The sequence below is a fragment of the Erpetoichthys calabaricus genome, chromosome 14 (genome assembly GCF_900747795.2).
Source record: "Erpetoichthys calabaricus chromosome 14, fErpCal1.3, whole genome shotgun sequence".
In the NCBI taxonomy this organism is placed as follows: Eukaryota; Metazoa; Chordata; class Cladistia; order Polypteriformes; family Polypteridae; genus Erpetoichthys; species Erpetoichthys calabaricus.
The window spans coordinates 102,906-119,059 of record NC_041407.2 but is presented as its reverse complement, the minus strand read 5'-3'; the positions used below and the strand labels follow the sequence as shown (position 1 = coordinate 119,059).

The window sequence follows — 16,154 nt, the reverse complement described above, 5'->3', positions numbered from 1 at the left end:
ACTACGCTTGCGCGTTGGTGGGCACGTGGCAGTCACGAGACGTGCTGTTTCTCGCTAGGTGGTGCTGGGAAATTCCGTCAACATTGGGTCGCCATTTTGGCTCTAAAGTCAACGTCAATCAATATTGGATTGAAGAGAATGTGAATTGTTCTGTAAAAGGTTTAAAGTCAAGTATTTTATTTATTCAACTGTATTGTTCTGGTGTTTGTGAAAACGCTTTAGCATATTTTCTACAGCACATTCACAATGAAGTTGTAATCCAATTTTGAGCCAACATGGTGTTAAGGGAATGCCGGGTGGGGCGCGTAGCGACCGTGGCACCGCCTTGCTCTCAGCTGCAGCCAATGACAGACCGCTGCACTCTGCAGTAGCTCGCGCACTGTGCGTTTAGCTGGGGGCGTGTCCTCGGCTTTGTATTTGGGTATTCGTGGAGTTTCGCTGACCGCGCAGGTCTGATTTAATTTAAGGAAGTGCCGTGAAACATTGACAGCATGTAAGGAGGTAAACAGTGGGTTTGCTGGAAAAGGTTGCTTGTATGATTTGAATCACTGTATTTTAATGCTGGAGGACGTACCGAATTAAGTTGTTTGCGATTGGTGTCGTGCACATGGCGCGATAGAAGTCTGATTTGCAGGTCAGACCACTGTCACCAAATCATGACCACCAGTAGCCAAAATGACATTGAAGGCGACATTTATATGCAAGAAGCGATGTTGCATGTGTTCGTATGAATGGCCTTTGAGTAGCTTTATGACCTGAGAAAAAAGTCTGTCGTTGAATGTGCGGATGCGAGCGCTGAAAACGTGACAGCACCATCGCCGCCTTGAAGTAGCTGTGAGCGAGCAAATCACTCGCAAAGGACAAGAGGTGCGAAACCACTTTCAAACGGACATATTCGTTATACTTTCAAAGTTGCATTTATTAAATACAGTACTGCTTGTTCTGATGAAAGACATGTCTGGGAGTAGTCGGTGATGAACACCGGTAATGTGATTACAAAATATGCCATGCGTACTGGAGGTGTGACGTTTGTGGTGTGTGGTGACTCTGCCAGTCAACCCTGATAGCGCATCGTACAGCGGCGATGACTTAACAACTTTAGAAACTTCGCGACAGAAGTAATGTTTCAAAAGTAATCAAAAATCAAATTTTACGTCTTATTGTTTTTGTTTTGTAAGTAAACGAATGTAAAAAACGATCAAGTTTTTCTCTTGGCTGTGCCTGTGGCGGGGTTTTAAACACATGTACCTGTCAAAGTTGAGGGACGATATTTATTTATTTATGTATTTATTTATTTATTTGCACTCTCGCTAACGTGGTGACTATGGCGCGTGTTTTTCTTCTCCTTAGTTTTACACTTTTATTGGAGGTTTCGTTCCCCTCGGCACAGATTTACACCGCACAAGTGCTCGTGCTTTTTGACATACAGTGTACTTGTGTGCCGGGCTTTGTGATCGATTGTCATTTCTGAACTCCATCACTAAGTGTCCGTGTTTAGTCTTCAGCCCAGTTCCCTTCGTGGCACACTAAAATAATGCTTGCTTTTAGAAGTCGAACTGGCTTATCACCTGCATGACAACGTAGACTTAAAGATGCCAGGGACTATAATGCCAGGATAGCCTCTTTAGCATTGGATTAAACGCAGAAAGGAACCAAGCGAGCCACAAAATGCAGGGCTTTAAAAACGTTTGGGGTGAAACCTACAAAGCAGGAGCCTCGTTCTTGGTGCCAGACTGCTGTCCCATTATTTTCTGTGAATGCTGAAACTTCTTAGGAAGTCATTTTAACTGTACATACAGTAGTATATAGGGGCGCATTTTTGCAACATCCTACCTGTCACATCATCACATGCTAACATTATACAAAATGCCCGAGTTAGAAAAGTGTGCCTGGGTATGAGTGTAAATCCAAGGGTATCCAGCTGGGGGCGCTAACTCTCTCAGAACTTGGAATTTAATTAACCAATAGTGTTCAGTTACAGAACAGTAAATTGTCCCCTCTGCACCCCTTGGTTAAAAAGGGACTGTAACTTTATAATACTAAAGTGAAGGATTCCACTTTGTTTGCTTTCCTTTTAACGTTAATCATTTAAAGTCAGTTGATAAGAAGTCCATTTGGAGAGCACAAGCGGCTGATTTCTATTACAAGTCTGATTTTTTTTCTTTTTCTTCAGCTGGGACAGAAGCTCAAAGCATTGACTGGGACTGAGGGCAGTGAAGAAACACAAAGAGAAGTAAGGTGATGCCCGTATCTTTTAGGTATGGGGTGTGGGGCACAGGCCGGACACAGACAGGCAGACATCGTTTTGTCACCCAACACACATTTATTTACAGACCATATACAAGTATGACACACACAAACCCAGTGCCGCAGCACCAATCACCCCAAAGTCCAGGCCTCTTTCACTCTGCCTCTCTTCAGGTCCTGACCGCCTCCACTCCTCTCCTCCGAGCTCCGTCCTCTTCCACCCGACTCCAGCCCTCGAATGGAGGGAGGCTGCCCCTTTTATAGCCACCCGGATGTGCTCCGGCTGCCTCCCGACAATCTTCCGCTAGCACTCCCCAGTGTGGTGGAAGTGCCAGCTGCGTACCCAGAAGCACTCTCGGTGTCCCCGATCCTCTTCCCCCCAGCATTTCCGGGTGTGGCAGAAGTGCTGAGGTCCAGGGCTCCATAGGCATCGGGGCGCCCCCTGGCGGTGACCACGGGCCCCAACAGGGCTGAGCTTCAAAGCTCTTTATCTGTGGTCCCCAAAGCCCTCCTCCGGTCCTCCTGGGTGTCCCGGCTGGGTACCACCCCCAGCCGCATGCCACAGGGGTTTGGGTTTTCACAAGTTGGCTGGCCTCTCCTTCCCTCCAATAAATGTTGTAATTTTCATAAAACTTCAACACAAATTTAAAAAATCAGGTAAACATAATAGTTGTTTATTTGGTTTGTTTGTTTAGAAGCAATCAGTTCATTTAATTTGTTGTATTGACTAAAGGTGTGTGATATTGGCAGAAAATGATATCTCAGTATCTTCTCTTTTCCATCCTTTAAAAAGGTGTTTGTAAAAGTCTTATTGATCTGACTTGGTCTCGTTAAGAGGATATTAATTATTAATTGTAGCTTACTAATGAGATTAATAGAAACAACAGTTAAGGAAAACAGGTCTTTCTTTTCTGCGGTGGGTTGGCACCCTGCCTTGGATTGGTTCTTGCCTTGTGCCCTGTGTTGGCTGGGATTGGCTCCACCAGACCCCCGTAACCCTGTGTTCGGATTCAGCAGGTTGGAAAATGGATGGAGGTCTTTCTTTTTTTACTTCAAACTGAAATAAAATAACAGACAAACATTAAAGTCACCAGCCAGTGTATTACTGAGATCAAGCTGGGCAGGTTTGAGGAAACCATTTCAAAGTGGCCTACAGGATTTACACAGAAGACCAACAGAACTGTTCTAAGGACACGTACAAGATGTGAATCCAAAGGGAATAAAATACTAACCGCAATTGAACTATAAGACATGAACGTCGCAGTCTGGATAAACATAAACTGCTTTGCTGTAAGGTGAATTGTGCAGCATACAAGCAAGAACAAAAATCTAGCATGCTGTACCATAGAGGAACAATCCAAAAAAACGTGTGCCATTAAGGCACAAAGACACCAGAAACAAGTGTAACGTTCTAGTGAGGGAATTGTGTGAGTCGTCTACAGCACGTGGCTTCCGAGCAGCTCGGTGACCTGTTACGACCCCTCTCAGGGGGGCTGCTTGTGGCAGGGGGGCACTGGTACGTTTTTGCCAGTTTCCTCAATTTGTGGAATGTACTTCTTGTGTTTTCTCACCTCACAAGTGGATTTGGAATTCTGGGGAGTTTTTTTTTTTCCTTTTTTGCTCCCTCCCTGGTCATCGCCTGCCCCAACTTGATTGGATGAAGCTGGGCAAGGAGGCGGGGATTAGTGTGATTGATTTAAATAATGAAAAACAAAAGGGCTTTGCAATCGAGGACCGGGTAGCCATATGCTGCATACGGAAATAAAAATCATCCATTTGCAGGTTTTTTTTGCCTGACACCGATGGGGCTCCGTACTTGATCAGTTTCACTTAAAGTGTACTTTATACAGTAGAGGAACAGCAGTTTAGCCACTCCAGCTGTGTGTGCCGTGACTCCTTCATCTCCATCTCGGTTTATTCCTGCAGCGGTTTTGATTCAACTCGGTTACATTTGTCTTACAATTACAGGAAAAAAAGGCAAATGATCTCGACACCAAAATGAAGGCGATCAAGCAGAACGAGGCACAAGGGATGCGAATGCCATGGCATCGGTCGTCAGGTCATCCCGTTGTAACGGGTGTTTACTGCACGTGCTCTGCTCTGGCTTTGAATCCTGCGAAGCTTTTGCGTTGTGAATCATGATGTGCCGCTTCGTGTGAACCGCCATGCAGGGTACTGAAACCACACGAAACTCCTTTCTCTGTTCAAGTTTATTATTCACAGGCTTAAATGTTTAAACAGAAAACTTACGAGTGCTCAGACTCTGCCGGTATGATTCCTCCTCTCAAAGTTAACACCATACAAACTGGGAGAGGCTCACTGATGACGTAACATAACACAAAGAGAAGCGTTGGGATTGTTTTTTGCAAAGTGAGCGACGCCATAATCAAATTTCAAATCGTTACCTTTGTACTCCAAATCGTATTCACTGCTATACACTTCTGTACCACACAAAGCACAACGTCTCTCACAAATGGCCGTATTGACAGACCACAACTGCACTCCAGCCATTATGCTAACTGCCAGTATGTTAGCGGACTAGCTGTTGAGGGATGTTAGCTTCTCTTCTGTTGTGCTCGGAGAGCAGCTTTATTATGGTAGATTATTCTGTGTAATTCAGTCCTTTCGCCAGAAGGTGGTGCTTTGTTGTAATGTCACTTCAAGGCAATCAAGTGGACAACGGCGCACACCTAAAGAGGCCTAATTCTATACGTGCCAAAGCTTCGATTAAGTAACCATACAGTACAGCGTGCAAATGTACATAACACCAGGCCCACGCCTTGGCTGGTATTTGGGAGTAATTCTGGCGTAATTAATAATCAAGTTGTAAAATATCCCTCAATATCAGAGTTTCTGCACATGTTGGCTTGTGGAGATGAAAAAGGAAAAATGATCTTCTCGGTTCAATTCCAAATGCAGAAGAGACACCCACTAAAGAATGCTTAAAATGAAACTGGGCAGACACCGTGGACGCCAGGAGACATGTCTAAAGTGATTTACTGACCGCCTTATCAGTATTGGCAGTTTAAATGATCAGGTCACACGTGCCTTTTATTTAAATAATGAGCTGATGGAAGAATTAGCAGCCATTGTGGCCTTGAGGGAACCTCCCTGCTGTGGTCAGAGTGCATTTCCAAAATGAAGCGAGTAACGTAAATCAACAATGAACTCGTGTGCTGTGCCTGCTTTGTGTCTTTGAAACCTGTTGCTCATCTGTTTAAAACGTCTAATGCTTCTGTTTCGTCTGCAGGTCAGAAGGTCATGAGAATAAATGAGAATACGTTGTTGGAAGGAAAATGCGTTGTGCTGGTGCCGTACGAGAGGGAGCACGTGCCCAGGTTGGAGTTGATTTTACTGTAAAACACTTCAGAAGAGAGGCGTCTTCCCTGGTTACATGCCGCCAGTGTTTTTAGAATTGTTAAGACCCCGTCGTTATTCTGTCCTTCAGTCGTGGCTCATTCTTACTTTGCATTGCTTTAAGTTGCTTAGAATGAAGTGGCTGTCCAACTTTGAGTAATTCATTGATTCATTCATACAGTGAAGAGCTCAGCTACAAGAGCACATTCATTAAGGCGTCTCAATTCAGACACCGCCGCCTTTGTGTTGCGGTATGTCTGCGGTGGAGAATGTATGGAGTGTGACGACTAAAGACTTTAGTTTAGGTGCACTCAGTCAGGTTCAGGCTTTGCCACTTCAGGAAATGTCGTCTTCTAGAACAGCCTTTCCCCTAATGTGGTTTCCACAAATAGATGTTTGATTTGCCAGACTGTATCACAGAAGAGAGGGACAAGTCACCTGGAGAAGCAATGCAAAGGCTGGCATACTGGTGCTGTTACAGACCAGTACTGGGCCTTATGGTTTATGACAAGGCCTTATTATTGGTTTGTGAGTCAAGTGACCAGTTTAACTTGAGAGCTCAGCTAGTGTACCGATACAAAGAAATGAGCAAATGCTGAGGAGACCACCAAATAGAAAGACAAAATGTCAGGCCGGTGGAAAGAACAATATCCTTGTTTTAATGAGAACTTCACAAATTGGTTTCCAAGCTGCATGGGAGGGGAAAAATGAATGGTGAATTGGGGGGCCGGGGGGATTCAAGGAAAGAGCGGCTGTCCCAAAACGTAGTCAGCCTTAAATTTAAGATGTGATGCCAGCAGGCAGGCTTTGAAATGTGCCCACCATTGTCATGGCCATGAGGTCCTCAGTGCCAGGTTGTGTGGTTTATGGCAGATGTGAGGGCCTTCTGCTTTGATTTGGCACTTTTTGGGACTCAGCTGGTACTCTTTGGAGGGGTTGGTATGACTCGTCCTAAGAAGAAAAAAGAGAAACTTCTATCTGTAGTGTTTATTAGTGTGTAGTGCACTCTTCACGAGACACTCGTCTGTTAATCAGATAAAGTTTTTCTAAGAATGCTAAAAATGAAAGCACTTGTGAAGTAATTGGTGTTGCGTGAGAAAGTCTTCTGTTTGTAGTTACGTAAACTTGTTTATCTACATTCATTATGCCTTCAACATGCTTAGTCCTTTTATAAGAGAATGAAATGGATGTACAGTAGAGACCCCCTCGCTGATTTACAATCTCGGTGTTGATTCTGTTAAGATATCACCAGTGGATGACTTCGCCGGAGTTACAGAAACTGACGGCATCCCAGCCTTTGACTTTGGAGCAGGAATATGAAATGCAGAGAAGATGGCGTGAAGATGATGACAGTGAGACTTTTTGTTAGTTAAATTGACTGTTTTTCTTTTATTCAAATTTAGAAAAGACAGACCCGTTATTTTTAGCACTGCAGAATTGAACATAATGGTGAGTCACCCATTTGGCCACATACAAAGCAGCAGATTAAAAATATGAGAAAAGAAATCAACATATAGTCAAATTCAAGACAAATGTGTGCTAAATAAGACACATGAGCTCTGCGTGGGCCTTTGGAGCATCCTGATTGTTTGCTCAGGTCAGTGGGGACGTGAAGGCCTTTCTCTTATAGTCGCTGTGCTCAGCTGAGTCCGCAGTGGCAAGGAAATGAAGGATGTGCCTTACTGTGGTGTCACATTATGGTCCAGACCTACCGTGGTGTCACACCAGACCTGCCGTGGTGTCACATTATGGTCCAGACCTACCGTGGTGTCACATTATGGTCCAGACCTACCGTGGTGTCACACCAGACCTGCCGTGGTGTCACATTATGGCCCAGACCTCAAGACATTTTATTTTTATTTTAGTAAAAAGAAGATAAGACAACAGATGGCAGCACTTTTTTGGAATTGAACATGAAGTATACTGAGAGCCAATGTGGCCTGTTAGGATTCCCCAAATACCTCAAGCTTAGCGGATCTCGCTTCTCCTCTTGCTTGTGTTCTTTCACAAGACTTCTAAGACACACCTGAAGTTTAAAGCAGGTGCTGCTAAACTGACGTTGTAACTGTCATCCCACGTTCTTCGTCACTAAGTGTCTAACCGTTTCTTTGTTCTCTTATCTGTCTGTCTCTTTTTTTTTTTTTGCCCGTCTCATTGTGTCTGCTCTGTTTTTTTATTTTTTTGTGTGTAAATAACTTTTGAGTTATTATTTTTGTAATCCCTAAGCTTCATCTTCTTCATATTCTATTTATTGTGTCGTTTGTCAGCTTGTCTTTTACATTAGAAGATATACAGTAAGAGCTAATTGACAGAAGCTGCTCGCTCCATTAAAACTGAAGAAGGTTCGTCCTTTTTGATGTGATTTTTTGCTCTTTCCCATCCTCCCAGAGTGCACTTTCATAATTCTAGATAAGAAGAGATGGGCTGATCCTTGTGTTCCAGAAGAGGACTGTATGGTGGGTGATGTGAACTTATTTCTCACCGACTCAGAAGACCCCTCTCTGGGAGAGATTGAAGTAATGATTGCAGGTAGTTGTGTGGAGCAGAATAACAGAGAAGCTGATCTCTAAAGTGACTGCAGTGGCTAACGTCGACTGGCTGCTGTCTTTTATCGTAGAGCCTGATAACCGAGGAAGAGGAATAGGGAAAGAAGTCGCCCGCATGATGATGTGCTATGGTAAGGTACTGCGCAGGTAAATTCTCTTCATCCTCATGTTGCTTTCTTCATTGAAGATGGGCTCCGAGTGCTTCAGCAAATTTAGAAAGAAAACAGAAAAATAGTATACAGTACACAGCGTCTACTTGCATAGGCCCACTAATGTATAAAGAGTGATGCAGAGACCCGTAAACTTTGAACAACGTTATAATCATAGTCACGCTAACAGATGATGTCAGCCATTGTCCAACCCGCTATATCCTAACACAGGGTCACAGGGGTCTGCTGGAGCCAATCCCAGCCAACACAGGGCGCCAGGCAGGAACAACCCCCCCCCGGGCAGGGCGCCAGCCCACCGCAGGGCACACACACGTTTAGGATCGCCAGTCCACCTGACCTGCATGTCTTTGGACTGTGGGAGGAAATCCACGCAGACACGAGGAGAACAGGGAAGACCCGGGAAGCGAACCCGATGACGTTGTTAGAGAAGAGGAGGACGTAGTCAAGAGTACACTTGGAGAAAATCAACCTGTCGGGTTCTTTGGTCCTTTGGCTGCCCAGGCCATCTGGAGACCCTCACAGCTCCAGGAACATCACAAGTCCATATGTGACATGCTGAAGTTGTAGACAATGACCTCGGTGTGTCTCAGTAACCAGTAACTTCAGGTGTGACAAGGGACACTGATGTCTCCTTCTGTGGTTTGATGGCAGGTCAGTAACAGTTGGTAGTGACTGCCAGTTGTTATGTCTGCGCTAAAAACGATCAAATGCAGTAGCAAAGCAAACCGCTTCATGGGCAGCTCCGATAAGGATAACCCGGCTCTGATAACCTCACCCTGACACAGAAATCCGGAGTCTTCCACCAGAGACGTCAAAGCTGATGCCAGTGTGGTAGTGGCAGGCAATTCGATTCAGTAAGTAAGGAGTGTTAAAGCCATTTCAATCGTTACGTGGCAGAGGGGAGCTTTTGAAATCGGTCTTACGTTTAACAGAAAGCTAATATGCCGTAGAGAGCCAAGCGGTTTTCCAAAGTTGTACAGCTTTTAGTTTGCTTCATTGGATGTTTTAAGCGCCAGTGTGACGTGCGATCCAATAATCCCACCGACAGAACATCTACGTTTTCAAAGTTTTAACAGTTTACACAAAAATAGACAAAAAAATTGATCCAGCGAAGAAAGGAAAAGTTCTTCTTTCTAGAAAGTTCTGTTTACGGCTTAGAGATGTTGTTTCATTTCTGTACATTTGGTCACACAGTCGTACTTGAGGCTCATTAGACAGAAAAGTGACCGCCATCCCCAGACATACCTAATAGTCCAGAATTACCGCACTGTATCACAGATCTGACGTTAACCACAGGGGTAAAGGCGACAGCGTAATCCAGAGCTGACTTTGTGAGTATTCGACTTTTATTACCAGACTGTAGTTCTGCTGCTCCCCTCATCCCGCTGCAAATACAAAGATGTCCACGATCTGCAAGTGAAGTGTTGCCCTAGTGGATTAATTGACGTTTCTGTGAAGCGGCTCTAAGAGAAAGGCCAGCGTTTGTTAGTGAAGACGGCAGCTCTTTGAGTGGTGAAGTTTAGAGGAGTCGACAGCGACGGCTGAAGATTTAGGGCTAATTTGACTGAACCGTCCTGAGGCCCTCGCATTTCCGAGCCCACAGTGCCTTACTAACACGTGAAGCCCGTCTCTTAATTCAAGACAATCGGCTTTTTCTGTGTTTATGTGTCAGGGTGTAAGACAAATTCTTGTCACTCATCCCATGATTTTACTCATGGAGGCAGCTGAATGAAGGCCTAAGAGGAGAAGCGCAGGCCCTGAGCCTTGGCAGGACGCCGCACCAAAGCTCCGAGTGTAATCACGATGTACGTGCTGAAGTCCTTCTTCTGATTTTCATTTTATTTGTATGGCTGCCTGTACGTTGTATCTCTTAGAAATATTATGAAGTGCAGTCACTGCACTGACTCATTTGGCTGCCACGGTGGTCTACTAAAGAACTTCTACACTTTGGACCACCACATGGTTTGGACACCGCAGGACTCTGTAAAGTCTCCCAAACTCTGAGGGCATCTAAAGCAAGCGATGGCAGACCAGGCCAAGGAAATTGGTCAGCAATGCCAGCAGCGGCCTCTTTCTGTGTGGCGGTCCGTTAAATGCTGTGGCTGCTTAGTGTCCCCTCAGAGAAGCTAAGGAGCAGCATGTCCTCAAGGCCATACGCGGTCTAAACAGAAATTCATGCCGATTGGGGACTCTGTCACTCTTCAGAGCCTATTAAGGATTTGGAATATTTCTGAAGTCACATCTTATCGTCCTTTTATATTCTGCTGAAGTCATTGGGGTTGAGCAGCTTGGCATTTCACCACATCTTGAACTGTATGTGACAAACACCATTTGATTTGATTTGATTTGATGAAGAGTGACTGCCAAAGGTCACATTTCCTGTTTAGTTGCTCTAATGCAGAAACAAATTGAAAAGAAATAATAATAATAATTCATTACATTTATATAATGAGCATTAATAACATATTTGGAGGAGTTCTGATGGGACGGTTCAGTTAGCAGCCGGTGTGCTGTATGTCTAAAAAGTGAGCGGAGTTGGCTAGATGAGGACCGTTGTTATCATTTGTAACGCTGCCGGCCATTGCTATTCGTGAACAGCAGTCCCTGCGTGCTTTTAGCAGCTGATAGCATCAACGTTAATTCTAGCTGTTTAGGAGCGAGCAAACGTCTAGTCGGACGCCAGGGCACAGCGTCCTTAGCAGTGGAAACGGCTTCACCTTCCACTTCGTCAGTTCAGCAGCCCAGGCATGAGCAGCTCATAGCATTTCAACAGCACAGGTTGGAGCGGAAATACAAAAGACAATACGGGGAGCCTGCAGCATTCCATCTGGATATTGTGTGGTAGTGCCAGTTAGGTGTGCACCGCTGCGTCTCAGCATGGGAGTAGTTTACACTTCTCTTATGATGCCAGAACACAAATGGGCACCGTCTCAGTTATGATGCCAGAACACAAATGGGCACCGTCTCAGTTATGATGCCATAACACAAATGGGCACCGTCTGTTATGACGCCATAACGCAGATGGGCACCGTCTCTCTTATGATGCCATAACACAAAACGGCACTGTCTCTGTTCTCCATATCAAAGTGTCTGTAGAGAGAACTGGCATTGATGGGCTGGTATTCAGCCCTGCTTGTTATGAAATGCAAGTCGGCTCAAACTGAGAATAATGGCGTACCCTAAAAGAGATGACCTCCTGCGTGTGAGAAAAGACGCCCGCTATGTGCTGTCAGTATCAAAGTTTCACTTTTTTATTTAATTGTATACCCGCAAAATTTGTCTTCTGAGAACAAAAGGTGCTAAGAGCCAAGTTATCAACGACTGAAAGCCCTGAAAGATGCCCATTTAATATCAAGCGTCAGAACTGAGGATCACAAGCCATTTCTAGATAACTCCATCTGAGGGTTTCTGGGGTTTTGCTTAAATAAATTCAAGGCAGTGCATACGCAGACACGGTCTTTGCCCCTTGGTGGTTTTATTGGCACTGAAGAGAAATGAAATCCTTTGTGTCCGCCCTGTCCCTGACTTACTGGGTGGCATCGCCATCTGTGATCCGAAACCCCTTTAATGATTTTGCCCACCTCTCTGCTTGAGTTTCATTACATTTTAATTTATCAAGAAACTACAGAGGCGGTAGAGCTGGAGGTGATGGCAGAAAGCACGTCATGGGGTCCCTTTGTGCCCGGACCCACACATTTAGGACCGATGTTCTACACGCCTGCTTCAATCCATAAGCCTCTCCGCGTCGTTTCCGCCTGTTGCTGTTGAGTGAGAGCACCAGAGGAGGTCATGCCAGTTAGTTAGTTAGTCAGATGCCATTTCTTTTGTCTTTTTGACTATTCCTGCAGCCCCTCGCTAAAGAGACCCCTTTGCGATTTTCTTGAATATGTGGTGTCCCCGTGCTCTCTAACAATGGCCATTGTCTCTCAGGTCACTGAGATGGTCCACAAACTGGGGGGACGAATGCTTTGGAAGAAATAACAATTGACGCGGAGTGTGTGGTGTGCCAATGCTGTTTGTCACAATTGAATTTACCAGTCAGTAGGTGAGGCCTGATGAAGACGAGTCTAGACGTGCTGCGCTGGCGCCGTTGTGTAAGATGCCAGCAGGCCAGGAATAGTTTAGACGCCGGTTGACCTTTATTCTTTATCTCCTTTATTTTGCATAGTTAAATGATTGCTCTGAAGTTTTAAATGAGGACCGCGTCTGGATGATGAACACATTTGCACAAATTGAAATCTTATTTTGTAGTTTTGTGCCTCATTTCAACACCAGATTGTTCAGAACTGAAAGTAGTTTATTCTCACAAAGATCTTGTGTATAACTTTTATGGCAGACTGAGAACAAAGTCCAGCAGTGAGTATGTCAGTGGCTGGGGGGCAGCTGTGTCCTGTGATGATGGCGTTCTGTACTTTGACCACACTGACGGGCAATGACGCCAATCTGCTAGCTAGTATTCTGCCTGGCTGAGTACGCTTAAAGCACATGATGGGACGTCCAGGGTCCCGGTAGCATGTGGGCTCCATGTGTGTGTGAAGCTCGCTCTCTTTGTCTCGCCTGCTCTCATTCCTCCCTAACAGGATTTAAAGTAATAAAGGGACCCCCACACTTAACAACCGCACCCCAGTAACACCCGACGGAGACTTTCACAAATAGTGGTAGACATTGGAATAAAACAGCAACTGTCATGTGAAAAGGAAAAGTAGCAGAGCACCACCAAAATGCGAGCTCCTGGTGGGACAGCCCAGTGTAGACCTCCACGGCCCGCCTGACGCGGCACAGCCAGAGAGTTCATGAGCCACCTGAACGGAGTCCTCTGCGTGGAGCCAAAGCCGAGTGAACATCCGCGTGGAGAGGCTCGCTTGTGTTACTTCATGATTACGTCTTTATGATGTGCTGCAGTATTAAACATATCTGCAGGACTCTTTCTAGAAGTGTGCTGTTTAACAACGGGCAGCACGGTGGCGCAGTGGGTAGCGCTGCTGCCTCGCAGTAAGGAGAGCCGTCTGGGTTCACTTCCCGCGTCCTCCCCGTGTCTGCGTGGGTTTCCTCCCACAGTCCAAAGACCTGCTGGTCAGGTGCACTGGCGATCCTGGTATGTGTGTGCCCTGCGGTGGGCTGGCGCCCTGTGCTGGCTGGGATTGGCTCCAGCAGACACCTGTGACCCTGCATTGGGGTATAGCGGGTTGGACAATGGCTGGCTGACTGACTTTCCTGTTAACACATTTTGAAATGGTTCCCAGCACAATGGACGCTCTGGAAGGACAAAGCCAGAATTCTACTGTTGTGTAAAGTTAATAATTGCAATTCTAATATCAAAGGCAATGATCATCTGTTCTCCTGTGCTCCTTGAGTGGCGCCCTGGCATGGCCTGTCCCTCTCTGACTGGTTCATGTGCCCTGCTGTCGTCACCCCTTTGGGATTAGTGACGTTTATCAAATCTCGGGGACGTTCAACAACTGGCCCTGCAGGCACCTCCTGGGCACATCTGGCCGATGTGATCTGCGCGTGTCGAGACGGGACTGGCACCTGCTGCGCTGCACAGCTGGACCTCCAGGGGAAAAGCGACTTACCATCGTCTTCCTCTTATCTCTTTCAGGAATCACAAGCCTGGGAATCCACAAGTTTGAAGCCAAAATTGGAAAAGAAAACCAAGTCAGCCTGGCGTTGTTTCAGAAGTTTCATTTTCAGGAGGTCCGTACTTTGAGTGTCCATTTATTTTAAAGAGTAAAGTTGAGGTGCAGCGGGTAAGACGCGGGCTTTTGAAGCTTCCTGCTGGCGTCAAAGGGTTCCTGCATGGCTGTAGTAGAACTGCAGCCCACCTGTGACGGCAAGGCCTGGCAGGGCACGTCAAGCGGGCACTCAGTTTAGGCGTCTGGACCTTGGCGAGGCTGTGTGGCGAAGGCCCGTGTTTGGGTCAGGCGAGTGAGGCTCTAGTTAGAGACCACCGAGGGTACGTAAATTACGTGGATCTGACCGTCCATAAGGAGCCTTTCGCTGTGCCAGAGCTACGGCCTCCAAGGACGTGATGCGAGAGGGCATGTCCATTGAGTCACTCGTGTACAGTGTTCAATGACACAAAATGATTTTCTGCTCTTCCAGGTGTCTTACAGCGAAGTATTCCAGGAAACTACGCTACAGCTGAGAATTGATGAAGAACAAGAGAAACGGCTCACTGGGGACGGGAGCTTCATGGAAGAAAAGAACTACAGGGAGACAAAGGCGGCCATCAGACGGGAGCCATCCGGCCACTCGTGCTGACCGCAGTTGTACCTTCGGCCTTCAATAAATCCACCTCTGGAAACGACTCCATCATTGTGTTCAAAAGGTAGAAACGGGGCGGCCACCGAGAGGTTGAGGGGCACAAAACGTCACAAATGCAGCCCAGTTAATGCTGGGGCTCGGCAAGTTTGACAGCCATTTCCACAGATGCCAACGATACGGTGAACGTCATTTTAAAGTCACCACATTAGCTGTGCACGGGAGTGGCTGCAGCTCGAGTCCACGGTGGCTTAGGGTTACACCAGCTGGCACCCCAGTAAGCTCCAATGTCACCGCGCCTGTGAAGTGCTGCTGGTGGTGGTGACAGTCACAGCTATGGCTCTTTAAACCGAGCACCGCGTGGTCTTTATGAAATCACATGACCTCTGGGTGGACCACTCCAGCCTCTTTGGGGCGACATTCCCAGTGAGACACAAGTGGTCTTTTATCGCTTAGCGTCCCAAACCCACTTAGTCCAATAGTGAGACGGGACGGGGTGCCCAGCCCAGCCTTCACGCAGCTGGATGGTGACTTGTGGCACTGCCCGTCTTACCAGAGATGGCCTGCCCTGTGCCCTCGAGGGGCCCATTGCTCAGTTCGAGAGAAGATGAGTGGCCACTGGCTGGATGTTGTCACACGTTTCCAGACGACGCTCGTCGCCTCATGACGTCACATGATATTCTGGATTATTCACCGTCTTACCTTCCAATTGGCTTTCCTAAAATGAGATTTCATTTACACTTCAGCTCACCACGATGGGTCTGAATCTGAAAATGGACAAAGGCAGTAAGTGCAATGAGCCATAAAGACCACTCGTCTACAAGTGTGAAGGGGCACGGAGACCACGGGCAGTGCCAAAGGCAGGTCAGAACACGAGGGGCTCACCGCCTTCTGCTCCTGGGCATCTTCAACGAGGGGCATGGCGGCCGTTCACACTTCACATCTCCGTGTTTGACATATGAACATTGAAAACTTACCAGGGAACTCCAAGACCCCCAGCCAGATCCAGAAGGCCTGAACATCTTGCAGCAGAACTTGGGGGGTCAGGTTCTCTCTTTATTTTTACAATGAATTTGGAAAAAGGAATTTCAAAGCAATGATACTGAAAGGGTGGACTTGTTGGCATACGTGGCACTGAGTGACGCTTCACTGCCTGAAGTTTACCCGAGACCCTCACACATCTCCTTAAACATGAAATCTCGTCAAAGTTCACTTTGGGATGTTAGTCTCGTATCTAAAGGGAAAAACGTAGCGTTGCACTGTTCTTTACAGCCAGAGGGCACATCGTGGGCACGCCGTGGGCTTAACAAGAGTCTGCCATAGCTGCTCTCAAAGGTGGGCCTCTAGCCGTGGGGCAGCCAGGCCTGACTATGCAGAGCGGGGGGCTTCTTTTATAAAGCAGGGCTCAACTACAAGGAAGAGTGCCAAGGAGGGCAGAGGCAGCTCCCTGGCAGCGCTGGCTTTATTTCTACACCAAGTGGCGTCATGGCAGCACTCAAGCGGGTCTTCACATTTCAAGACTTTTACAAAGAATAAAGCACAGGAATTCTTTAAAAGCCAACCTGGCAGCTGG

General features: G+C 46.6%; 1 protein-coding gene across 3 annotated transcripts; it reads left to right on the top strand.

The window, feature by feature from the left end:
* The first annotated feature begins 410 nt into the window (after nt 1-410).
* Nucleotides 411-14,627, top strand: nat9 (N-acetyltransferase 9 (GCN5-related, putative)). Of its 3 annotated transcripts, none has more exons than XM_028819333.2 (8): nt 411-501; nt 2,174-2,233; nt 5,498-5,585; nt 6,847-6,956; nt 7,993-8,133; nt 8,222-8,281; nt 13,920-14,014; nt 14,423-14,627. In XM_028819333.2, the coding sequence occupies exons 3-8, from the start codon at nt 5,509-5,511 to the stop codon at nt 14,579-14,581; spliced, it is 642 nt and encodes a 213-aa protein (XP_028675166.1). In that variant the 5' UTR covers nt 411-501; nt 2,174-2,233; nt 5,498-5,508; the 3' UTR covers nt 14,582-14,627. The 3 variants fall into 3 exon arrangements, with proteins under 3 accessions (XP_028675166.1, XP_028675169.1, XP_028675167.1); XM_028819336.2 differs by having other exon boundaries at nt 426-501; nt 2,174-2,238; XM_028819334.2 differs by having other exon boundaries at nt 428-501; nt 2,174-2,258.
* Nucleotides 14,628-16,154: the final 1,527 nt, after the last annotated feature.

Excerpts from the sequence above, each read along its gene's own strand:
- nat9 (XM_028819333.2), top strand. The coding sequence starts at position 5,509 with ATGAGAATAAATGAGAATACGTTGTTGGAAGGAAAATGCGTTGTGCTG. Across the intron at positions 6,957-7,992 it reads ATGGCGTGAAGATGATGACA|AGTGCACTTTCATAATTCTA; the intron begins GTGAGACTTTTT and ends CCATCCTCCCAG. Across the intron at positions 8,134-8,221 it reads GATTGAAGTAATGATTGCAG|AGCCTGATAACCGAGGAAGA; the intron begins GTAGTTGTGTGG and ends CTTTTATCGTAG.